At 46.1% G+C, this 26501-nt stretch overlaps 1 protein-coding gene across 1 annotated transcript in view; it reads left to right on the plus strand.

Moving 5' to 3' along the window:
• The window catches only part of LOC138249505 (cyclic nucleotide-binding domain-containing protein 2-like), a 611285-nt gene that overhangs the window by 407314 nt on the left and 177470 nt on the right, over positions 1 to 26501 (plus strand). Inside the window, exon 9 of the mRNA XM_069203460.1 lies at positions 15735 to 15880. Within this exon, the coding sequence (XP_069059561.1) occupies positions 15735 to 15880 (146 nt within the window). The remainder of the gene's footprint in view (positions 1 to 15734; positions 15881 to 26501) is intronic.

Raw genomic sequence — 26501 nt, forward strand, 5'->3', positions numbered from 1 at the left:
GATCCACTCCGCCAATGGCTCGAGTGCTACCGCAAACAGTATCGGAGAGAGCGGACAGCCCTGCCTCGTGCCCCTGTGTAGGGCAAAGGAGTTTGACAATGTCACATTGACCCGCACTCGGGCAACCGGCTCACTGTATAACAGCCTGATCCAGGCCAAGAATAGTGGGCCAATTCCAAACCGCTAGAGGACCGCAAAAATGTAAGGTCATTCGATGCTGTTGATGGCCATTTTCACATCCAGGGACAGAAGCCCCACCCGCCCCTCCGTCCACTGATCTGTCGTGTGCAAGACCCCGTAGAGTCTCCGTAAATTTAAACGCATCAACCTGGACGGCATGAAGCCCGATTGGTCTGGATGAATTAGCTTAGTAACAACCGCACGCAATCTAGTAGCCAGAAATGTTGCCAGGACCTTGACCTCAGAATTTAAAAGGGAGATAGGCCTTTAGGAGACGCATTTCTCAGGGGCTTTACCCTTCTTCAGGATCACTACAATAGTGGCCGTCCACTGATCCATCGGTAACGCCCCTACCTCCCTTGCCTCCCGAAACATGGCCAAAATATGGGTGCTATCTTGCTTCCCAGGCTTTTGAACAACTCCACTGGGAGTCCATTGGGTCCCGCCGCTTCACCAGACTGCAGCCACCCCAGTGCCACGGTGACCTCCTCTTCTGTCAACTCAGTGTCCAGTGCTTCCCTCTCCTCAGCGGAGAGTCCTGGAAGCGGTATGTTGTGCAGGAGGTCCGCGCAGTCGTCCTCCGTCATCCGAGTCACCAAGGTATACACCTCCTCATAGTATGTTATGAATGCCTGCACTATGGACAGAGGTCACCGCTCTCAGTCTCCACCGTCCCGACCCATGTTGCATCCTTTTCTCTCATGCCCAAACAAGCCAGCAGTTTATCTGCTTTTTCACCTACACCGTAAAGCCAATGCTGGGTCGCCAACGCATAAGCCCGCGCATGCTGTTTGGCCAGGGCACGCAGCTCGTATCGCTTGAGTCTTAACTGGTGCCAAAGGTCACTCTCCACCCCCGCTACCTCAACGCAGGCCTCAAGAGCAGACATTTCCAGCTCGAGGTCTGACACTTGCAAATTGCGCTCCTTTTTAAGCCCCCCGATTAAGTCTTGCGCTTGGCCCCGGAGTACAGTTTGAAAGGCTTCCCACAGGATATTCGCCGAGTACACTGACCCTAAGTTCTCCTCAAAATATTGGTTGACCCTCTCCCTCATTATTTCTGCAAAACCTTGTCCCATAGGTACCAAGGATCAATGCACAGCGGTAAAGTGTGGGACCCCGAAGGACCCAGCAGGACAGCCCCCGGTGGAGTGATCGGAAATCCCTCTTGAATAATGGATTGCCTCTGGGAACTCGCTTGCATGGGCTCCCGTCATGAGTAAATAGTCAAGCCTAGATGAACTACAGTGCGGGATAGAGGTATCTGTGTATTGCCGTGTTCCTGGATTGAGTGCTCTCCACAGATCTGCCAAGCCAAAAGAGTCAATAAAGGACCAGAGAGACCCTTCAAATGCGAGAGCCTGTCTAACCCCGGGTCAGAGACTAAGTTCATGTCCCACCCCATAATCATAAGTCCCAGTGGGAAATCAAGCAGCAGGGAGCCAAGGTCTGTCAGATTGGCTCCCTGAAATCTCGGGGGAGCATACACCAAACACAGATTGGCTGTCCCAAACACCTGAAACTGCCACATATCACCCCAAGAGGTTCCACCAAGTGCGTGACAGAAGGAAGGCCATTGATTTTTTTATGAGAATCCCCTCCCCTCTAGAATCAGATGTATAGCATGCGTGTGCCACCAAAAGGTATCCAAACCTATCTCGAGCCTTAAAATGGTTCCCCTTCAGGTGTGTTTCCTGCAGAAGGACAAGGTCGGCCGTGCCTACGCAGGTACTGAAGGACTATGGTGTGCTTAATGCAACTACCCAGACCATTCACATTCCATGTCATGACCCTAAGGGTGCGTGTCATCGTCCCTGCCATGTGTAGTCTCTCCTACCCAACCAGGTCGCTGCATGCCAATCAGATCTAGTGCTCCCTCCCTGGCCGCTCCATCCCCGGCAACCTCTCTCGATGGCCCAGTGCTGTACAGTGGCTTTGAAATAGTATACAACAAAAACAGTGTGTCAGTAATTCCCAACTAAACATTCCCCCCACCCTGCTACCCCACTTAGTGGGCTCAAAACTGCCCACCCCCCCAATTAGTGGAGTCACAGCTTCAGATCTAACGTGGGTGGGCCAGTGCCATCGTCCCATGCCGATCCAGCAATAATGCCAAGTTAAAATAAATTTCAAGAACCATCCCCCTATGTCCATTACAGCTGTGTGCGTCCTGAAAATTCTTTGCAAGCGCAGCTCCTGCCCCTTCCCCAGTCGACACCAGGGACCACCACTGCATGGGCCCAGTAGTCACTGCTATACGTTACGGCCAACATCACCATGCCTAACGACTACTGTCCAGCTGCCTCCACTCCCTGTTCCTGTCTCTGGAAGTGGGGTCCCCCTCCCCCATCACGGCTGCCCCAGAGCCCCTGCGAGCCGCACGACCTGCCGATCAGGACCCCTCAAGCCACTCCCAGGCCTCCTCCGGAGTGTCAAAATGCCAGGCCTTCCCCTCTGCGATGACTCTCAGTCTAGCCTGGAAGAGCATCATGTATTTGAATTTGCGGTCCACAGCATTTTTTTGGCCTTCTGAAAGCTTTGGCATCTCCATTGGACCCTCAGCATGAAGTCTGGAAAGAAACGAACAGTGGCGTTCTTGTATTGGAGGTCTCCATGTGATAAGGCGGCCTGTAGGATGGCGTTTCTGTCTCGAAAGTTAAAAATTCATGCAATGATGGTCCTTGGGGGGGTCCCCGACCTCGGGGTGGGACTGGAGCCCTGTGCACTCGCTCGACAGTGAAGAATTTAGAGAGTCTCTTGGGGCGCAAGGAGTCTACAATCAGGGTCTCGAAGAAAAGCTTGACAATCGGGCCCTGAGCGCCCTTCGGGACCCCAACCACGCTAATATTGTTCTTCCGGGACCTCCCCTCCTGATCCCCCAGGCACGCCATTATTTTCTCGTGCTCCGTGGTAAGGAACCAGACCTGATCTTCAAGCCTCTTAGATGTAGACTGCAACTGGGCAATATCCGGTTCTGCATTAGTGACCTTCTCTGCGACTTCTTTGAGATCTGCACGAAGAAGATTTACGTCCACCGTGACCGCATCCAGCTTGGGTTCTAGCGAGCCACGTAGATCCTGGATTGCTGCCATTATTGCATTTAGAGAGGGCTCGTCCGCTGGGCCCCGGTCATTCTCCTGACCCCCTTCAGCATCCTCCGGCACCACCCCATCCCCGAAGGTTTCAGCCCTGCATATTTGTCCATTTTGTTCACCTGGAGCAGAGGGCGCCCCTTATTTCTGACCATGCTAAAATGGCGATCTCACCGAGGGGGTCCGCGGGCAATCCCTCCAGTTGTTGTCGCGCTCACCCGCCAACCTCTCCATACCTCTAGGACATGGCCCACAAGTCAGTCGAGCCCCCGCTGGTGCACCGTGGCTGGGTCCACTCCGCGCCTCTCCGCTCTGCTCCGCCCCGGGCGCCAGCACCACCAAATGGTCTTCACCAGCAGGGAAGGAGCCCCCAGTCCCCGTCCACCGCACCCCCGCCCCGCAACACGGTCGCAGGTCTGTTATGCGGCAGCGGGCATCCTCTGGCAGTTTCACCAAAATTTCTGCCAAAGAGGCACCCCACCCCTGCCCCGTACCTCCTCCACTGGTCCGCTATGAAGCAGCAGCCTCTTCTGACCTCGCCTCGCCGCTCATCGCTCCTCTCACTATCTGCCTACTGGATCCCAGATGTCCTCAGCATCACCACCAGTAGAGACGGAGGGGAGGGCCTGGGGAGCAAAGACCTCACCGGGCACCAGCCCATGTCCAGCCGGCCGATACCACACCAGGCCGGGCCACACACCGGTGAGCCCCGTGACCCAGGGGCCGTCCACGATCGTCACCCTCCTCGCTCCACCAGCCAGCGGCGGTCCGATGGCACAGCGCACCACCTCTCTGCGGCCTCGACCACGAGGCTGCGCCATTGCCCACAGGCCGCAGGGCATCTCTGCCACGAATCTTGGGGCGGGTTCACCCCAAACCTCTGGCCCGTCTGCCTGGCTGATCCCGGCACTTCCGCTCCATTGGGAGGTCAGATTATATGCAGATATGTGAGGCATTAAAGAGCGGAGAGAGGAGCTCTGCTAAATGGCGTCTGTCGCGGCTGGTGCCTAGCCACACCCCCGGCACCTATATTTTTAGCAAAAAAGGACAATGGGCAAGGGTTGCATTACTGCATTGACTGACAAAGCCTTAATTACAACATCTGGGTGAGGAGAAACCCTCAAGCACTATGGATGACACAAACTGTTTTGATGTTATCAACCTCTCAATGGCTTATCCTCAAGACAAAATCCATCTTTACTCAAGAATATTAACAGCATTCAATACGCCATTAGAGGTTTTTATATTCTGCAGAATGCCATTCGGGTTGGCATCTGCAGGTGCAGTCCTCCAGAAAAAATGCAGGAGGTCCTTAAAGGTGTTTGCAGTACTACCTGCTTCCAAATATACACAAACATGACCAGGTCCTACATGAAGTTTTTAAAAGATTAACAGATGCAGGCCAAACAGTGAAACAAGAGAAATGGCAATTGGGTGTCAGTTCTGTTGACTATCTAGGGCACATTATTTTGAAGGAAGGCTTTGGTTTGAGTTTAGTTAATGCCATAAAAAGAGTATCTCATCCAAAAAATAAAAACTCAAATCCTTTCTCAAACTAGTATAATACATGGCCAACTGAGTAAAGAGTTTTTCAGACATCAGCACAGAATTAAGTGATATGTTAAAGAAAGAAACTTATTTTGATTGGGGATGACACTTGATTAATTGAAGCAAGCAATTGTATCAGCACCCTCATTGGGAACCTTTGACACTAAGAGAAAACCTTTTCTACAACAGATGTAACTAATAGAGGATTGGATGTCACCCTTTCAGAATTTGGAAATGGAGAAGAAAGAATCATTGCCTTTGCCTCCAGATGTTCGACAAAGGCTGAACACAATTACTCCCTTACTGAGAAGGTGGTATTAGCTTGTTTTTGAGCAGTGAAGATTTAAAATTCTACTGCTAAAGTATGCTCTTTACTATATATACTGACTACAAACCCTTTACATTTAGGTTCTCTGCAAAGGGAACTAAATACAGCACACCTAAAATTGTCAAATGGATACAAGGACTCGAAGGATATGGCTTCAAAATGGAGTATGTTCCAGAAAGCTAAAATTTTGCAACTGATTTCTTATTTAAATATCCCCATAAAAATAATGAAATAAACAAAATTCTAGAATGCCCTGTACTAAAGATTGGCACAACAGCAATTTCAGAAACTGAATGGAAACAGTACATGGAGGAAGGTCATGTCCTTTAGATGATCAAGGATTATATATCTAAGGGTGAGCCAGCAAGATTCAGTGATTTTGAACAGGAGGTGAGAGAATTTTGGGAAGTCAGGAATGAGCTCAGCACACATATTGAGAAAGTTCACCATGATGACAAAATCATACCGCCTTGAAATAGAAATAAAATTGAGCATCTTGCTAATGAAGGTCATCTTGGTAGAAGATTTACAAAAACTGAGCCAGAAATGCATATTAATTTCAAAGTTATTTACCATAAAGTGAAGGAGTGTACCAGTTCTGCCTTATTTGATAAAAACAAAATTACTCAAAAGTACTGAAACAAAATTATCCAAAAAGTACTGTTATCCCTTGTGTTTGTTCCTGTGAAACCACAGGAAAAACGTGCTCTGTACATCATTGGTCCTATAAATCATCCAGGGATATGTAAAAGATACATGTTTGTCCTAATTAAGCACATCTCACTTTGGCTGGCTACCAAAATGATCCATTAAATCACCATGAAGGACGTCATACATTTTTTATACAGAAAGTGTACCATACCGATAATGGTGTCCAATTTATTTCTCATTAAATGAAGCAATTTCTAACAAACTCATCCATTAAACACAAAAAGACTGCTTTGTATTGCCACAAGTCCAATAGGTAGGTAGAGAGGATGAATCATATGTTGAAGGAAGCTATACAATTAGCATGAACCAATGACCACCCCATGGAAAACTCTATAAAGAGCTTATTATGCTCATACCACACCACTCCAAATCTGGTCACAGGTATATTATCTTTTACATCATTTAAGGGGGAGGTGTGATAGAGTATGTATTGACCCATTAAAATGCAAGGAAAGAATAGATAGACATCAATATAAATGGAAAACACTGTATTATTTGAACAAGGAGCTAAATGTCAACTAAAAGTCAACAATGGGTGGTGGGTGATTGGCTTCTTGACAAAAGACCAGAAGGAAAAAGCAAATGTTTCCAAATGTATGCACATCATTGAGATCAAGAATAATGTAGTATATTGGATAATGGGCAAGTATTGAGTGTAGACAGACTTGCTAAATCCAACAAAGCACCACATAAACCTCAGGAAGGAAGTATGGAGATATATGATGATGTCTCCAATGATACTAATGACATTAGCACCAAAAGGCACAGAAAATCACCTTTCTGGCAAAGGCTCTTTGTATTAAGGTAATCCCTTGTGTTATTTACTTCCTGTTATTCCCTTGAAAAAGAGATGTGTTGTAATGTTATTCTTTTTATTGTGGACATATGTTAATGCCTAGTTCATTCTCTTCACCTTCCTAAGTTTGATATTTTCCTTCCCTTCCCTTTTCCTTTTCACAAGCTGGTAATTCCCTCTTTGACAGTTTAGAATGTTAACTGAAAGGACTTTCCAGAGTGTGCAAAGAGAGTCTAGAAGATGAAATAAAGCCTATTTCACTTCTTTACATTCTGCCCATCATTAAACCCTAAAACTACACTTACCTCACTTTACCTCTCCTCACCCATAATCACTAAAATTCCCCTTACCTCCATTTACAAACATTTACCCCTTCATACCCCAAACCCTACATATACCCCACCTCACTTTACTTCTACCCACCCCTAAAGCCTAAACTCATCCTTTCTGCAATTGCCTCTCTTTACCTCTAGCTGCACCTAAACCCAATTATTTTAAAGAATAACACAAAATGTATGCTATTTTGTGGTTTTCATCAGTGTCAGACCAGCTGTACTTGTTTAATGTACATATTCTCACAGGAGGAATGAATGCTCATTTATTAATTGGAGTATTCAAGCTTATAGCATTAACAGCACCTGAATCATCTAATGAAAATACATTTATCCTTGGAGTTGTAAATGCTAAGATCACAATTGCAGCTGCTGAGCAATTTCGAGTTGAGGAACTTGAGGCTGCTTGGAATATCCAGGAAAATATCCTATATTTTAATTGTAAGGAGGGTAAGAGGGGTACTTTACACTGTTTTAATTAGTGGTCAAATGGTGATATTCCTGATGGAATAACTTGAGTGTCTCTGTGACAGTAGATGAGTGATTACGTGATAGCTTCCTATGCTTTCTTTATTTTGTTAAGACAATTAAGCCTTTCAGGGCTCCTAGTGACCACATATTGATAAAATGTAGAGTTATAATTTTGTACATGAAATGAGCTGGAACTTAGTTGGAGGTAGAGCACATATGCCTGGTTCTAAATATTAAATACATTTGATTTTTAACTCACATAATAATGTATACAAAAAGCCAGTTTTATGTATAATCTCTTGAACGTTAAATTATTTTTTAACTGCTGCTTTGGACTATGCCTGGAAAAAGTCAAGCAATCAATTGTTGAGGGCTAATTATCTTAAATCATGACCACATTAATTTCAACGTGGGAGTAAGCCGATGATTTGCTACTGCTGGACGATAAAGGTTGCTGTTCTTTTCTGTTATACATGTTGCTATTCAATCTGTAGGCTGGCATTAGTTTGTTAATGCCATGTGGAGGCTGGCATCGCTCTGCATGTGGAGGTTGGCCATACCTTCTTCTTGGCATACAGAGAATGGCATTACCTGTTGCTGAGCATGTAAAGAGTGTCCATAACTCCCAATCAGCATCAGGAAGCTGGGCATATAGAGAGTGGACATTGCTATTGCTGGCCATGCAAAGTCTGGTCTTAACTGTAGCCTGGCATGTAGAAGTATGCATCATTACATTTGCATCATATTTTGACTAATGGTAGTGGCTCAGTGGGCTTTCAAATGGACAAACTCTACTTTTTAAAGACTTCTAGGCATCATCTTTTAACCCTTTGCAAATGGTATGTTAAGCTTCAACAAGTGAAATGTGCTTTAAAATGCACAATTGTTCACAAAAAAGTGTGAGAAAACCTATAAAGTGCATTTGCATCCTTTCACATTTTGTTTGAGTAGGATTAAGCTGATCTATCACAAACCTCACCATTATTATTATTCCGAAAACTATTTGTGAAGTGATTTTCAAAGCCTTCTGTGTTTGTGCTAATGCACTTTCACTAAGTTTGTATACACATTCACCACTATCACTTCATAGCAACAATTACTTGTTGAAACCATATAAATATTGTGACTAGTCACAGGCCCAGCTCTCTATCACCCCTCCCACTAGGCCCCAAGGCTACATTTTCCTTTTTTTCCTTTTTTGGCAACACCAGTGACACTCCAGAGAGTTTGGGCCCACTCTCCTTCGTAGGTGCAACTGTATTTATGTTGGGTGTCAGGTTTTCTGAGAATTGAAAGGCACTGAATTCACAAATTACATTTGTTCATTCTCTTATTTGTGTGGTACATCAAAAAGAAAAATGACTGATGAAAATGTTTTTGTATATTCAAACTTCTTTTATTCATTCCATGGTATTTGCAACATTTTCTGCATATTATTCATACCAGGTTGATACAGCCAACAAGTGTTTCGCCCCGTTATAATACTTGTTGGGCTGGGGCTTTCTCAAGGCTTATAAGTAATTTATTATAAGGATTGAATATTCCAGTGTTCAAGTTTGAGTTAATTCTGCAAAGATTCTGGGTGTACAATTTAGCTTATTCCATGTTAGGAAAGGAATTGGAACCTAAGTTTCTGTGGTCCGTCTTGGCATGTTGCCCTGTGCAAATTGTATGTTATCCCTGGTGGCTTAGTTGCCACCTACAAGTAAGAATCTTCTGTCTCTGTCTGTCCCTCTTTACTCCTGTTTTTATACTTCTCCCTTTTACCTCTGTTTTTACTTCATTTTTCTTTTTTCTTTTTACTGTCTCTTCGATTATTTTTCTGTCCTGCTGCTCCTGCGGCCCTGTCCCCCACTCCCACCCCTGCTAAGTGCTTTTCCCGCCCTCCCACCACCCAGCTGATCGGCCCCTGCCTCCCTCTGCTTCTTAATCGCAGCCGCAGCAGACATGCACAGCGATCGCGCTGCTGGTGTGCCAAAGGTAAGCTTGGACCCAACCCAGCACCAGGAACCCTGAATATCCAATAAGCCATTTCCTGGCAAGCCTCCGTTACGATGCCAAGACCCTCCACCACCTTTGCACTGGACATATCAGCACCTGCTGCACCACATCTCCTAGGGACACCCATGGACCTTTTTCCTGCAGGAACTGCAACCTCAGTTTCAGCTTCAACAAACAACCGTAACACCCCAAACCTGAAACCACTGACGCTCGCCACAACCTTATTAATGGCCTCCTTCTGAGTATACGCTCCCTCCATAAGCACACCACCGAACTTTGGGACCTGATCGACTATGCCCGTCCAGACATCGCATTCCTAACTGAGAACTGGACCAACCCTACCTCCGGACCACACATCACCATCGCCATACTGGATGGCTACAACATCCTAAGGAAGGACCGGCCCTCCCGTCTGGGCAGAGGACTGGCTATCGTACACAAGTCCTCTCTCCGCATCATGGTCAACACAGATGATCACTGCACCACAATGGAACAACTACACTTCCTGATCCACGCCACTCACAACTCCTTCCTCCATGGCACCCTGGTCTACAGACCGCCCGACACCGTCCAGCCTTCATTGACACCATTGTAGACATCACCACCCCTCACGCCCTGGCGTCCACCGACTACCTCCCACTGGCCGACTTGAATTTCCACCTCAAGGACCACAAAAAACGAAACACTACTTCCCTACTCGACAATCTTGCCACCCTCAGCCTCAGACAACTGATCACCGCATCCACACAGAGCGCAGGACACACACTATACCCCATTTTCACCTCAAGCAACCGAATTACCATCAAGAATATCTCCACCCCAAACTGAACCGACCATCACTGCCTACACTTCGCCATCACCACACCCAACTGACGCCTCTGCGTCCTAAGGGCTCCACACAGGAAATGGAATGAAATCACCAATGAGCAACTCACCATGAAACTTGCCAAATCACCCCTGCACAACTCCTTAGCACCCCTCCGATCAACTTTGGTCAAGCGCATCCCAAAAAAAGCTAGCTGGTTCGCCACCAAACTCCAAGAATCCAAACGCACTTGCAGGCGCCTATAGAAGAAATGGAGAAATAGCGAAACCAGCGAAGGCATCGCCTCCTTCAGAGGCGCCATTGCCACCCATCACCAATGCATCAAGAATGAAAAAAAGCTGCAGTCCGTTAATGTATCAACACCTCCCCGCTCAGCATGAAAGAACTCTTCACGGTAATCAATGAACTCACCAATCCTCTCTCCGAAGCCACCAGCATCCCCCATTGCAAGACCTCTGCAACAAATTGTCCACTTTAATCCTCCGCAAGATTAAGGACATCTATGACAGCTTTCTCCCACAGAACCCACCCAGCATCAGCACCTACTACTGACCCAGCCCCCCAGAACCCACCCAAACACATCTGGCCCACTTTTACCACAGAAGAGACTGAAATCATCATGAACACCATTCACTCTGGAGCTCCCACAGATCCCTGTCCTCACCACATCCACAACAGAGCCAGTGCATCCATCGCCCCCAAACTCTGCAAGACGCTAAACTGCTCTATCAAAACAGCCACCTTCCCTTAAGATTGGAAACACGGCAAAATCCACCCCCTCCTGAAGAAACCCACAGCCAACCCATCAGAGCTCGAGAATTTCCAGCCCATCTCGCTGCTACCCTACCCAGCCAAAGTCCTGGAAAAAGCAATTTACTCACAGGTGCTACAATTCCTCGAGGACAACAACTCTCTGGATACTTCTCAGTCTGGCTTCCGCAGCACCGCAGCACTGAGACAGCTCATCTGGCAGCCACCGATGACATCCGCAAACTCCTTGCCTGCTACCACACTGCAGCACTCATACTCCTCGACCTCTCAGCAACCTTCGACACAGTCTCCCACAGCATCTTATGCACCAGACACCATGATGCAGGAATCCCCAGGAAAAGCCTTGCAATGGATTCACTCCTTCCTCACCAGAGTCAGTCTCCCACTCTTCACATCCAAACCAACATATCCCTCACTGAAGACCCGGACAAAGCCAAGAGGAACTTTCACACCAGAATGAAAGCTGATGCCATCTAGATGAGGGAGAGCTGCCCTCAAGCTCAATTCAGACAAGACGGAGCTCATCATCTTTGGAAACTCCGCTTCAACCTGGGATGACTCCCGGTGGCCCACTCAGCCCAGCACACTGCCTACTCTGACTGGCCACGGCCGCAACCTAGGAATCATCCTTCACTTTTCCCTATCGATAAACACAGTCACCTCTTCCTGCTGGCACACCCTCTACCAACTCTGCAAAATCTTCAAATGGATCCCGGTCGACTGCCGCAAGATAATCATCCACGCCCTAGTCACAAGCAAGCTCGACTACGGCAATGCACTCTACGCTGGCACCACAACAAAGAACATTAGGAAACTACAACTCATCCAAAACGTCACTGCCAGACTCGTCCTGAACCTCCTCTGCCAGGAACACATCTCCCAAAACCTGAGGATCCTCCTTTGGCTCCCAGTGGATAAGTGAATCAACTTCAAACTACTCACGCACACCTACAGGGCCCTTCGCAACCCCGGACTGGCCTACCTGAACCATCGAATCTCATTCCATTACCCCGCCAAACCCCCCTGCTCCGCCCAAGAGTTCCTAGCCACCATCCCACGCATCTGCAAAGCCACTGCCAGAGGAAGATCTTTTGCCTACCTCGCAGCTAAGAGCTGGAACAACCTGCCCTCGCACCTCAGACAAAATCCATCACTCACCATGTTCAGGAAGAACCTCAAGACATGGTTCTTCGAATGAGCCACATACCCACCATCAGCTCCTTGAGACCCTTACAGGTGAGTAGTTGTGCTTTATAAAAGCTGATTGATTGATTGATTGATTGATTGTTAAACTCTAAGAAGTGAAACGTGCTTTAAAAGAAGCACAATTGTTCACACAAAAGTGTGAGAAAACTGACAAAGTGGATTTACATCCTCTCACATTTTGTTCAAGTAGTATGAAGCCAATATATCGCAACACTCACCATTTAGCTTTATCTTTCCCAAAACTATTTGGGGAGTTCTTTCAAACATCACTGTGAAATGATCTTCAAAGCGTTCTGTGGTTGTGCTAATGCCACTGCTGCAATGCACTTGAACTAAGTTTGTATACACTTCCATCACTATCATTTCATAGCAACAATTATTTATTCAAACCGCCACGTTTATTAAAACAGGATACTATTTTATCTGTAGGATCAGTTGTTAGTGCTCAGCACCCAATGATGTCTTTAGTCAAGGAGAAACAGACTGTAAATTTCACCACCCAGAAAAAGTTTGTGATTACCTAAATATGTTACTGCCATAATGTATTTAATGCATAAACATAAAGCATAGATTTAATCACATCTAAATTCACTAAGCTGCCCTTCTGCATATTCATTACATTATCTTCACCTTTCATGTGAAATATATATCTTAACAAATGTAGGGCCTTATTACGAGTTTGGCGGTATGTGCACCGCCATGGCAGAGGTTGGCAGTCGGATTACTGTATTACGAGTCATGTGAGCCTATGGAGCAAAGACCACCACAGTCCTGCCAGAAACACCAGGCAGCACAAACACTCTTTACTCTAATGCATAAGTATTAGGCCCTGTTTATGAGCAGGCCAGAAGGAGATGGGTAAGTACCAATACCTTAGGGTGAGAAATTTACTGGGTGTGCTAAATACTTGATATCTCGAGTTGCGACTTGGATTGCATGAAAAATTACGCCCTTAATGTGTCCATTTCCACAAGCTTCGGAATTATATCCCACATTAAACTTGCTGAAATACAAAAGGGGAAAATTATTGGGATGTAGTATTTACCACATTATTTATGATCCCAATCCCAGAACAAACACTTGATTTTCCACGGACTGGAAATGTACTCCGTGCTCATAACCAGGTTACTTAATAACATACCCCTATGTAGAGCTGTCCTTCAAGCTTGAAGTAAAATGACTATCCAATCAGTCCTTTCTTCATAAACAATAATACTTTAAAGACCTTTTAAATAGAATGCTTATCTAATTTGTTATGGGTAGTCTTATTTTATTTTCATAATCCACCACAGGACTCTATTGATGTGTTCTCTGAGACATGAGGACAAGCAAGTATGACCAAATGTACCATTATGGCTGAAAAATACCAATGCCCCTTCTTTATGTGTTGCTGCAGTTGTGGTCTAGAGATAGTAGCTAACTTCTTATGAAGCCTTTGGCTCATCTTCATCTTCATTTTCAGTTTTGTCTATGTAGCACCTATTCTATTCTTGGAAGCATATATTTTATGCAGAAAAGATTTCAGTTAGGGAACTCATTGCTGCTGTCTGGATTGCAGAAAAAATCCAAACCTCCTGGGTGCTTTTTGAAGTAAGTTAGTCAATTGTGCTACAATGTTCAAGTACCGTTTAAAAAATACCAGTAATACCAGTGAGGCATAAGAGAGAACATTTGGCCAGATATATTAACTAATTTTGAGGCTGCAAATACTCTGATTAGGAAAACTGGATTGCTTGCAATTACAAAGTAGGTTTTTCTCAAGTACAAAATCCATTGTAGGAGTTGGTAAACTTTTACATACTCTTACCCTGGGTTTCTGAATAGTTACACATTTCTGATTTGGAAGGGGCATGTTGTGGATGTCCTTTTGAATTGTAAATCAGTACCATATGTATAGACGGTTACCAATAGGAATTCCATTTATAAATCATTGAATAGTTAGTTACCAACTCCCAAGTTGGCATAGTGTTGACTTTATTTAAAATCAATCAAAGACATGGCAACATGGAGGTCTGCTAACCCTTTTAGCCCACCATTCCTGTGATTGCGCCAATCAGAGTGAGTCACAGTTTACAAGTTATTTAAGAAATATTTATTAGGTTGGTCGGATTGTGACCCACTCTGATTCTTTACCAACCGACATATTACAACTTGGCTCGTTGGGATTTGTCTTTGGAGACAGTGCATGGATTGTCGACGTTTGGTATAGCATTAGTAGGACACCAAAGGAGAAACACTTCTTCAGCAAAGACTTGTATTTTTATCAGTGTAATAGTGGAGTTAAAAAGGTAATGGTTTTTATTATTCATCTCAGATTCTTAGTTATTTGTGAAGACCAGGAAAGGCTCAGCTTAAACTTAAAAATGTAAAGCAGTCTAAGAGATTTGAATACTATACCACTCTTTTCTTAAACATCGGGCGATTGTTGAAAATATATAAAGCTGCTGATCAGACAAGCATGAAGTTCAACATGCAGACTGCATTAGAATTAATTTCCATTGCTCTGAAAACAATGAAAATAATGATAAACTCATTCATTTCAATGTTCCTGTTATGTTAACTGAGTGTTATGTCTTTCAAAAATATACTCTACGGATGACTCGTGTCCCCCTCGTTGCCTTTTGGCCAATTGGCTTTTTCAATGGATTATTATTGGTCCACAGGCTCAGTCATTTAGGCAACTTCATGTACCACATAAGAAACAAAATAGAATGTGTTATGTGGACAGTTTTCTAATGTGTGTGCATGTCTATAAATAATATAGTTTGGAGAAAGCTCATCAGCCCACTGTAAAGGAGCAAAACACAATAGAAGTTCAGGGCTTTGTTTTGTTGTCAAGTGTCATCCGAAGAATGGACCTTGGAAAGAGATGTAGTGAAACACAAGTAACATGATTTAGATAATTGCTGTACTCATTGCTAAAAACTTTCCAAGAAAGTGCTCATTCATGCAAATGATGGCCATAGTGGAATTTTTTTTCTCAGATAGTTAAATTAAAAGGCATTCCAAGACAGCCACCGATGTATGGGTTCACATGTGTATTGGTAGAAAATAGGCTATCCTTGATTTTTTTAAATTCTTTGTCATTCATTTTCCAATCCTAGAGACCCAGTAGCCATTTATGAACAGTAAATTAATAATAAAGTATTTGGGATTCCAAAATAAAATAGTCTGGCTTTGCTAATAGCTTTGCTTTGCTTTGAGACCTAATGCCTTTTCCAGTGCATTTGTAGCTGTCAGGACATGTTTATTGTACAAAATCAAAACATGTATTCTCCCTGTGTAGGAATAGCTACTTACATTTATGGGTTAGAATATTGACATTGATATCTATGTTTAGGATTTAATAAAATCATTGTGCATTTGAAAACTATTTTCCTGCTCATATACCATCAGCAATTAATATTACTTTTGGTAAAAAGTAATGTCACCATGTAACTTTTCTAATGACTGTCATATTTCTCTCTCCATAGGATTTTTTATCTATCTTTCTGAACAATGAATCCAGGGAAGGGCCAGACTTCATAAAGTTCCTTCACAAAATACAAATATTTTCAGGCTGGCCAATTGAAAAGCTGCCCTACAGCAACCCCAGAATTTGTGTACACACATTCTTCAGGTAAACCTTTGTAGCTGCATATTGCTAGCCCTTTTCTCATTTTTGTTCCGGTTCCTAAACCAATTTGTATCCCTATCTATTTTCTTATTCCCATTCCTAGTCATATTTCTGTGTCTAAATGTGTATTACATCTTATTCTAATTATTATGTCATATGGGAAAGTAATATCATCCTATAAACGTTTCTAATTTAACTTCACTCCAAAACATGCACATAATAATGAAACAACACCCATTCATTTACAACAATTTATTTTATAATATTTTATAAGTGAGCAGAGGTTTCAAAATGGCACAATCTACCACATGGTCACTGAGCTGACCCCTGTCTTTCCTCAGAATTCGTGCAGGAAGATGATGTAGAGATGTTCAAATAAAGACAATAAAACCTCATCATTTGCGGACTACAAGAAATGTATGTGGAAACTCGAGGACCACCTCCTTTAACAAACTCTAAAGGAGGAAGGTGGAAGCCCATCCTGGTTTCTGCAACAGAATCACATAATGTGAGCAATATTAACTGTAATTTAAGACATGGCTTCTGTCCAGTTCAGGCTGATTTGTGTCATAAGCAGCTGAAACACTGGATTGGCAATATGTACTCACCTTTGGAAGTGCTAAATAGTTGTTGGTCACATGATAATTATTGAAATGCCTTTTTTTCTGGAGACTAACAGCAAAGGCCAAAGTCTATATAGAAACTATAAAATACAAAATAAGACAAAAACATATCAACGCAAAATGACAACACAACAAAAAAATCAAGAGTACAGAACAGCAGTTTGCAATGAAACAATACAACACAAAAGAACACCATTGAATAAAAACAACAGTACATGTTACTAAGCAAATGAAGTGACACTTGACAATGTTGAACAGTAATCACATAACAGCAACCCAAAAACAAAACTTAAATTTACAACACAGTGGCACAACACAAACACTTAAAACAATACATCACAAACCAACCCAGGAAAACAAAATGAACAATTAATACACTACTAGAACTAACACCCATTCTCCACACCTCATCAACGTAATCACTTTTCCAGACACCTGGAAACATGCCACTGTAATGCTGCTGCTTAAGAAATGACTCCTTGAGCAAGCCACGCTTTGCAACTAGAAACCCATCTTCCCTATACCATATCTGTTAAAGGTCTTAAAGAAACTAATCAACTGATGCATCACCAACCATCTCAGCAACCAACAGCTCCTCAACACTGTGCAGTGTGGAAACAGGCCCAATCACACTATAGAAACAGCACACATGGCGACCACAGATGACATCCACATGATCCTCAACAGAGGTCCATGGAGGCCCTCAGTCTCCTCGACCTGTCTACAGCATTTGATATTGTCTCTCATTCCATCCCCATCAGGTGCCTGCATGAGATTGACATCCATGAATCTGGCCTCTGCTGGATCTTCTCCTTTATAACAGGTAGAACACAAGCTTTCAGCCTGGCATTTTACAGCTCGAAAGCCTGCAAACTCATCTGTAGAGTGTCTAAAGGTTAATTGCTCAGCCCCACCCTCTTCAATGCATACATGATACCTCTGGCCAACATCATCTGCACACTCAACATCAACATCCTCTCTTACACAGATGACATGCAACACATACTCTCCCTTTCGGACAAGATCCCCAAAACACAAAAGAAGTTCACCGCCTGCATGACCGAAGGTGCTAACTCGATTAAAGAAAACTGCCTCAAGCTCAACAGCAACAAGACAGAAGTAGTGATCTTCAACAAGAACACCTCACCCGGGGACTCCAGCTGATGTCTGTCTGAATTTGAACCTGCACCCATACCCAGAACCCACACCATGCACCTTGAAATAATCATTGACAGTAAACTAGAAATGATCTCACAAGTCAACACTGTCACTGCATCCTGCTTCCACTCTCTTAAGATGCTGAGGAAGATCTACAGATGACTCCCAAACAAAATTAGAAAAACTGTCGCCCACACCCTAATCACCAGCAAGTTGGACTATGAGAACACCATATATGCCAAGATCACCATACACACTAAAAGATTACAAACCATCCAGAACTTGGTAGCCAGACTCATCCTCAGCTTCCTACACAGAACTCATATCACATCACACCTCAGGGAACTACACTGACCCCCGATACACAAACACACCCAGTTCACACTCCTCGCACACACCTTCAAGGCACAACACAACACAGGCCCCACCTGCATTAACAATTGCATCTCTTTCCACCAACCGAACAGATGCCTCTGCTCCTCAGGACTTCTGCTTCCACACAGCCCCCACACAAACAGAGCCTGATCAGGAGAATGAGTGTTCTATTACTTTTCTCCTAAAGAGTAGAATGACCTCCCACTCCACATCAGAGCCACTTTCTCTCTTGTTGAATTCTGCAAGAAGCTGAAGACATGGATTTTCAAATTATACCTGTCATAAGCAGGGTTGGGCACACACCTGCTCAGCGTTAAGATACCTGAATGGCTGAAAGAGTGCCTTACAAATACAAGTAAGATAACAATAAAAAAGCACAACACTATTACAACATTAGAAATAAAAAAAAGATTAAAACAGACCACAAAACACAGAAAATTAAACAACCAAAATAGTACAAAATATATTCTCAAAAAGCATGCATGAGCCAGCAATGCATCACAAATCAGCACAGCAAGAAAAAAGAACAGCATACATTGAGTAAAACACAACATATTACAGGAACAAAACACTGCAATATAAAACACAATACATCATATAACAACACAGCACAATTGCAATATACTGCTGTTGAGCTTTTTGAGATGAACAGTGATTTTGTTTTGTTTTTGTTGCATTGATGTGTTCTGGTGGTATGTTTTGTGTACCAATATGCTGTTTTGTTGAGTACTCTCCTTGTATTGATATTGTGCTGCTGTGTTAGCAGGTTGAAGTGTTGTGGCCGTTGTGGATTCTTGTTGTTATTTTGTATTGCAATTTTGCTTTTGTGGTGTGTTAATAATTTGGTTTCTGTCGTGTGATGTTTTTCTGCCTCACACTAATTAATCTGCTTAAATATGCACAAGTATTGTAGTCACATATTACAAAGCCACAAATCTACTTTCATAATGCAAAATTAAAGGTGTTCATATTAAGCGCAGTCCTTTGTACAGCTAAGGACAAATAGTATCAGGGGGCAAGAAAGGTTTTGGGGATGTTGCCCATTGCTTTTTACTCTTGTTCCAAAAACATATAAAAACAACTCAGCACTAGTAGGAACATTTTAAATAAAAGTGCCTGGATGGGATATGTCAAGAGTGGACAGAGGAACTTATGAAGTACTACTGAAAATAATGGTTGTTGGAAGTAGTAGAGGTTAATAGATATGTGGGATGACAGTTATGAAATACTTTACAAGAAAGTGTGACTAAAGGGAAAAAAACAAATATTTATATGTGGAAAAAAGCATGAAGCAGAGCTATGAACCGGCCCTTGCCTCTAATGATTCCTTGAGTCACTTCTAGCTTTATTTTCTGCAGCCCTATATATGTCTGTATTTGTAAGCACAAACATTAGGGAGGAGATGTGACCTAGCGACTGGAGCTGCTGACCTGTAAACCTAGAGACCAATGTTTGAATCCCAGGCTTGGTAGTTTGACAGTTACCTAACTTCTCTGTGCCAAAAACAAATGTGAAATGAAAAGTGTATGAAATACATTTGTGTGATTCCCACTTGATGTACATAATCATGTGGTTCTTCTCCCAAACCCTAAAGTAGTGTACAGCGCACTGGTGCTTCATAGATAGGTTCTCACCATATATTACCAAGAGGCATAGAATGAAAATCCTGTATCAGGCTTAAGTAGTCTTCAGTCCTGAAAAGTAGGTGGATCGCACATGATCCTGGTTTCGGCAGGGAAACACCCTGAATTTGTCTTGGTGTCATTTTCTGACGCTAGAAGATAATTCAGCAGTGCCTGCATGCTGTCTGCATTCTTTTTGGTGGAGCAACCTGCAGGCAGTGGGGCAGAGAGGGACTTTCTTACTTTTATATTCACCTAGGCCCAAATAAAGGCCCTCATTATGAACATGGCGGTCCGTCCGCTCCGCTCCGCTGGCGGCGGTGGTAGAATCCGCCAACAGAGGAGCGAGCCAGACTGCCAAATAATGAACCAAACGAAAGTCAGGCAGAACGCGAACCACCCACCGCCAGTAGAGGAGTGACAACGACGTCAGCATAGTCCGCCAACAGGCCGTCGGAAAGGCCCAACCTGCCCATCAAATTATGAACCACAATTCCGCCACCAGTTCCGGGCAGGAACCACTGCCACACAAAGCCAGGCGGATATTAACCAAATATAAGGAAACACTCACCGGAGTCCCGCAGAACGCGCCACGGCAGACATGGATAGAGAGCTGCAGATCATGCCAGCAGCCCTGCTCCTTGCCATATCCCTCCACGACGGAGACCTCCGATGAAGACAACGACGGTAAGTACTGCAACCTTCTGAACAAGGGAAGAAAGGGCACAGTCACATACCCACTCACTCCACCCACCCTGCAATGCCCCCCTAACCCTTCACAGCAGCACAAACCATACCTCCCACAGCACAAGGCTAATTCAACATGACCATAGTACATACAAATGTCCCACACCAATAACAAATTAAACAAAAAAACAGGGTTCAACGGCGTGCAGCCCAAACACAGGCCACACAGAAACTTTAATATGACGCTCACTGAGCCAAACAGTCTAAAAAGGGCCAATGGCCAGTCTGTATGGTGACAATTGCCATGGGCCACAACGGGCCCAACCTGACTCCCACAAGTGCATGGTACTCCACGTCATGGGGCACCATATGGGCATTCAGGCACCTCACGGAAGAGTGGCAGGGGATAGTGGGGGTGGGGATTTTCGACCGGGTGGCCTTTGACTTTCGTTTGGAAGGTGGAGGGGGGATGGGCTTGTCCTTTGAAGGTGATGGGGGCTGTTTGGATCAGGAGGAACTAGGTGGCCTAGGCTCAGTCCAGGCCTTTTTCCTATCTGGGGAAGGGGTACAGGAATGTGAAGGGCAGACAGGGGTGGGGTGTGATGTGGAAGGAGCGAAAGGGCAAGGAGGTGAGCACATTTGGGGACAAGATGGGGTGGGCCAGTGGGTTGGAAGAGGTCAGCACGGGAGAGGAAAAGTTTCTTTGGAGCAATTGGGGTGGGCGTGGATGAGGGCGTAGGAGTGGAGGCTGAGGGTGTGGATGTATGTGGTGTAGGGGTGCGTGTAGTGGGTGCAGGTGACTGCTCAGTATGCTGTGGTGTGGTGGATGTCTGATGGGTGGGTGTCTTGGTGCGTTTGTAGATTTTGAGGGGGGGTTGGACACAGTGACAGACAGCTAGTGTGGATGTATGGTGTGTGGGTGTCTACAAGTCTGGTGAGTGTGCTGCATGTGTCAACTACAATAGTGGTGGTGAGTGCAGGTGTGGTGTATGGGGTGCATGTATGGCTGTCTGCTATTGTGGTGAGTGCAGGAAGATGAGCAGCAACAGTGAGTGTAGGTACAGTGCATGAGGGTGTGGATGTAGAGGGGACAGACAGGGAGGTGGTAGAGGTATGCACACTGGGGGAAGTGGACGTTGTTGTGTGTGCAGGTGTCTGTTGGCTGTGTGAATGCTTATGGTGGGAGGTGTTGTGCTTGTGTTTTGAAGTGTGTTTCTTGTGTGTTGATGTGCTAGACTGGGTGTCTGAATGTGTGCCTTGGACGGGTGACGGGAGTGGGGTGCTGGAAGGGGTAGAGGAGGTTGGAGGGGGGACGGAATGGCCAGAGAAACTGGCTGCCGTCTGAGAGGAGGCCAGAGCCTGAAAGGATCTCTGTAGGGCAGACACAGCACCGTGAATGCCATCCAGCTAGGCATTAGTCTGCTGCACCTCTGATGCTAGCCCCTGGATGGCATTGACCATGGTTGTCTGTCCTACAGAGATGGTTCTCAGGAGGTCAATAGCCTCCTCTGTAAGGGCAGCAGGGCTGACTGGGCAGGGGAGGAGGTGCCTGGGGTGAAGGAGACACCCACCTTTCTGGGTGGGCGGGCATGGGAACCTCGGTGGGGAGCAGAAGGGAGGGCGGTGATGGAATGCGGGTGGTGGAAGATGTCACAGTAGTGGTGTGTGCACTAGGGTCCACCACTGTCGGGGAACCCCCATCAGAGGAGGTCTCGGAGTCACTACCTCCTGTGGTAGTAGCCCCCCCGTGGAACTCACCTCGCCCTCCCACCCCCTGGTCCCTTGGGTGTCGGTTGTCTCTGCCTCAGAGGATCCGTGGGCCACTGTCTCCCCACTTGCCGGTGCCTTAGCTCCCTCGCCTGATGTTGATGCTGTACCAAACCAACACAAGAGAACAGGGATGGGGAGACAAAACAGGAGAGACACTTGTAAATAGGTGAATGCAGGTACATAATGGCCAGACTTACACCCACCCAGAAGACACACCCAACAGGCAGCACCGTTCACTATGCCTATGGCCATGCCCCTGACAACTGACCATAATACTGCTCTACACCCATCCCCTGGACTACCTAAGGAGGCGACGTAGGGGAGACCTGACAAAAACACCCATACACCCTTTAGGGACTATAAAGTAGATGGACACCAGGGAAAGTCCCTGCCTCTAAGCAGCATGAACCCTAATGCACACCCACACATCCTTCCAGACTGAAGTATGTGAAATGAGTACTCACCCCCTTGTGACTGCTGTGCACCCTTCAAGCACCCATCCAGGTCTGGGTACGCCACCGCCAGGATCCATCGCATGAGGGGGGTCAGTGCCGGACGGGCACCCCTTCCACGTTGGGAGGACTTCCCCAGTTGGGCTTCACCGATCTTTCGCGCTTAGAGCCACAGGTCCTCCCACCTCTTTCTACAGTGGGTGCTCCGCTGGTTGTAGACCCCCAATGTCCGCACCTCCTTGGCGATGGCATGCCAATGAGCCCTCTTCTGGTGGACGCTGACCTAAAAGGGCGACACAGAAATGGAATACACAGGTCAGGCACTTGCACGATAGGAACAGTTGGCTAAATGTCCACTATGGGACGGACAGTACTCTCAGACTTACAGGACAGTAGCACACAGCATGCCATGCACCATGGCCCATGCAGGCTCAGAGGTGCACACATATGTGCAATCAACACCATCCATTACACACACACAGTGCCCCCCAACCCAGACTCACCTGTTCCTCTGGCCGTCCATACAGTTTCGCGTACAGGGGCAGGACCCTGTCAACTAGCTTCTCCAGTTCCTCCTGGGTGAGGACTGGGGCCCTTTCCCCTGAAACACATGGCACATCCATAGCCAGAGACAGGCCACAGCAGTACAAAGAGTGGAGTACCTGTCCGCACGAGATCAGGGAGTCAAGTGATCAAACGATGACGAACGTGCATACATTCCGCGGCGGTATGCGCCGTCACCGCCGGGGGCGATCATGATACACCAGGATTCCCCATTGGCATCCATGTTAGCCAATGAGGGTGCGAACAGCGGTAAACACCGGCTTACGCTGTGACGTCAACTGCTAGGTTATGAGGTCACTTCCACAACGAAATGGCAGATCTACAGTGGGCAGACATTTTGCCATCATCTACGCATCTAGAATGAATTACTACTTACAATGCAGGCCCCACTAGCCACATGAAGCACCTAGGCCCATGTCCTCTCAGTATTGTAGCACACATGAAAAACTCTGTACCCTCCTTGTGACGTACATGTATATCTGTCAGGTAGCAGTTATTGTAGAGACACTACAATAAACAATGCAGTGCACAAATTATGACAAGTGTGCCTATGTATGTGTCTTCATCGCTCCTTTTTGTAACCCCTCGTAGGTACCGACCCTTGTGGCGAGGAAGTGCACCATTGGTGTACAGACCACTTGTGGATATAGGGACCATGGTGGAGCGTCAGATCATAATCACTTACAGACTCACACATGCAACTATTCAGGACCTTTGTGCATTACTGGATCCTGCACTAACTCCCGGAAATCGTAATCAGCATGCCATTCCAACTGAAGTGCAGGTGCTTTCCGCACTCCATTTCCTGAACACAGGCTAATTTCAGGTGACAGTGGGCATGGGTGCTGGTTTTTCACAGCCAATGTTCAGCCAGGTACTGACAAGATTTCTGAATGCATTTGTCCGACATCTGCAGTCCTATGTGAGGTTTCCCCAAAGTACTGACCTACCTCGCATTAAGTCAGAATTCTATGCCTTTGCCAACATACCGCATGTCATAGGTGCCATAGATGGCACCCACAACTACATGAGGACCGAGGGTGGATCATAGGTAAGTGTGCCTGTCAGTAACTGACACATTGCAGGAAACCAGCCTGTCTGACTAAGGGTCATACCAATGACGAGTCTGTATTGCACCATTTTCTTGGTGATTCTGGCTATCCAAACTTGCGTTGGCTCCTGACACCAGTGAGGAATCGCAGGACGGATGCAGAGAGGAGTTACAATGAGTTCCATGTGCGTACTAGGAGGGTAATAGAGCGAACTATAGGTCTCCTGAAGGCTAGATTCCGGTGCCTACATATCACTGGGGGTTCCCTGGCCTATGGGCCTGATAAGGTGTGTTGAATAGTGGTGGCCTGCTGCATTTTGCACAACGTGGCAGTGAGACATTCTATCCCCCTCTTGGAGGTGGAGGGTGCTATTGGTCCTGATCAGCTACCTCAGAGAGGTGAGGAGAGTGATGGTGATGATGAGGAAAGGGAAGATGTCAATTCCAGGAACCAACTGATACAACTCTACTTCCAGTAACTGTGTGGGACTTGGGCCTGTCATTGGGGTTAGTGACTAATACTGTCAGTGTGCTCTGTCATATAGGGGGTGGTTGGTAATGATAGGTGAAACATGGCCCACTTCTGCATGGTCCTGACTGAAAATATACGCATTTCCTCCTTGCCACCATTTGGGCACACAGGACTCCCATCATGCACAGATTCAATAAAGTTGTTCTCTGCCAGTTGCATCCATACTCCATTTTGTTCACAATTTAACACAGGGGACAGTGTTACAGGTGTGAAAAGTGATTTATTGGTTGAAGTGAGTGAATTGTGCAATTTACAGTGATGGGAAGTCATAAGGATGGGGGGTCCTCAAGACCAACATGGTGGCAGCCTTGTTGGTAGTATTGATGGGTCCATCTTGTCTAACAGTACTTCATGTTGCCTCTTAGCAATGTGTGGTTGGAGATTGGGTGGGATAGTTGCTTTGCATTTGTTGCAGAGTTAATTGATGGAGGGGGCCTTGTTCTAAGCTGGGGTTCCAGTGCCATATCTTGGCCTGAGGGTCCATTTGGGAGCCTGCTGTTGAACTTCATGGGATGATATGGTAGGCCCTTGTGTTTCCTGTGAGGGTACTTTCTGGGATGATTCTGCTGCTGGGGTCATCTGATGCTGGTTGACTGGCGTTGTTGTGGGGGCCGCTTGTCCGGGGTGGGTGTCAGACTGGTTTTTGACCAGCTGCAGCAGTGCTCCTGCTATGGTGGCCATTGTGGCATTGTGCTCTTTTCACTGCTCCATGGCCAGTTGGTGGTGTCCCTGCTGCATCCTCTGACTGTGCTCCAGGGTGGACACAATCATGCCAACCTGTCATGGATATGTTGGTAGGCCCCTAATGCCTCTGATATCACATCCTGGGCTGCTGCATCTATCCTGTGGTCTCCCCCCGGCCCACTGTGACCCTTGCACTTGCCCTAGCTCCCTGTGCCTGGGTCCCCTACACAGGTGTGGCAGTACCACTTGTACTGGGACCCTCACCTTCCTGCATGTTGGGAGTGGGAGACTGTGGCCTCTGTACCTGTGTTCCACCTGTCTGTGCCCTGGGTACACTGGTGTGGAGACGCCTGCCCTGGGCTGCTGGCCTTGACTGTGTGGTAGGGGTGACAGTGGTTTCCTGGGTGTGGCTGCTGCATAGTAAGAGTCCAGGCCTGTGTATGAGGGGCTCATCTCATCAGCATCAAGGGATCCTTCACCAGTGTCCTGTGAGGTGCCTCTGTCTCCCTGGGGGGCACTGGCACTCCTTGTCCCCTCTGTTAGGGTTGCATGGGTGGTGGTGCCTGTTGGGGGACATAGACATGTCTGTTACAAATGCATGAATGTTTGGGGTGCACAGGACTGGGCTATTTGGTGCTGGTGTTACTTTCTGTGGCCTTCCAGGGTGCCTTTGTGAGGTTGACATTGCATTTTGTGCCAGTGTGGTGTTGCATTGTGGTGGGGGGTGCCGTTCCATTGTGGGTATGTGCAGGGGTGGGTGACTGTGCACAGTGGGAGGGATATGGGCCTGCTAGTGGGTTTGTTGTCATGCAGGGGGTGGATGTGGTGGCTGATGCCTGGGTGGGGTGTAAGTCCAGGTGGGTGTGGGTGGGGTGGGGTGGTGCATGCATTACAGGTGTGTTGGATATGGGGTAATTGAAGATAACTTACCTGAGTCCATTACTCCAGTGAGTCAAGTGAGTCCCTCTGGGTGCAGGATGGCCAGTACTTTTTCCTGCCAGTCAGTGTAGTCGGGTGGTGTTGGTGGCGGTCCTCCCCGAATCTTCTGCACTGCGATGTGGTGCCTTGATGCCATGCCCTGGACCATCCCCTGCAGGTTGTTCCAT

Source organism: Pleurodeles waltl, chromosome 8, assembly GCF_031143425.1.
Source record: "Pleurodeles waltl isolate 20211129_DDA chromosome 8, aPleWal1.hap1.20221129, whole genome shotgun sequence".
NCBI classification, from domain to species: Eukaryota; Metazoa; Chordata; class Amphibia; order Caudata; family Salamandridae; genus Pleurodeles; species Pleurodeles waltl.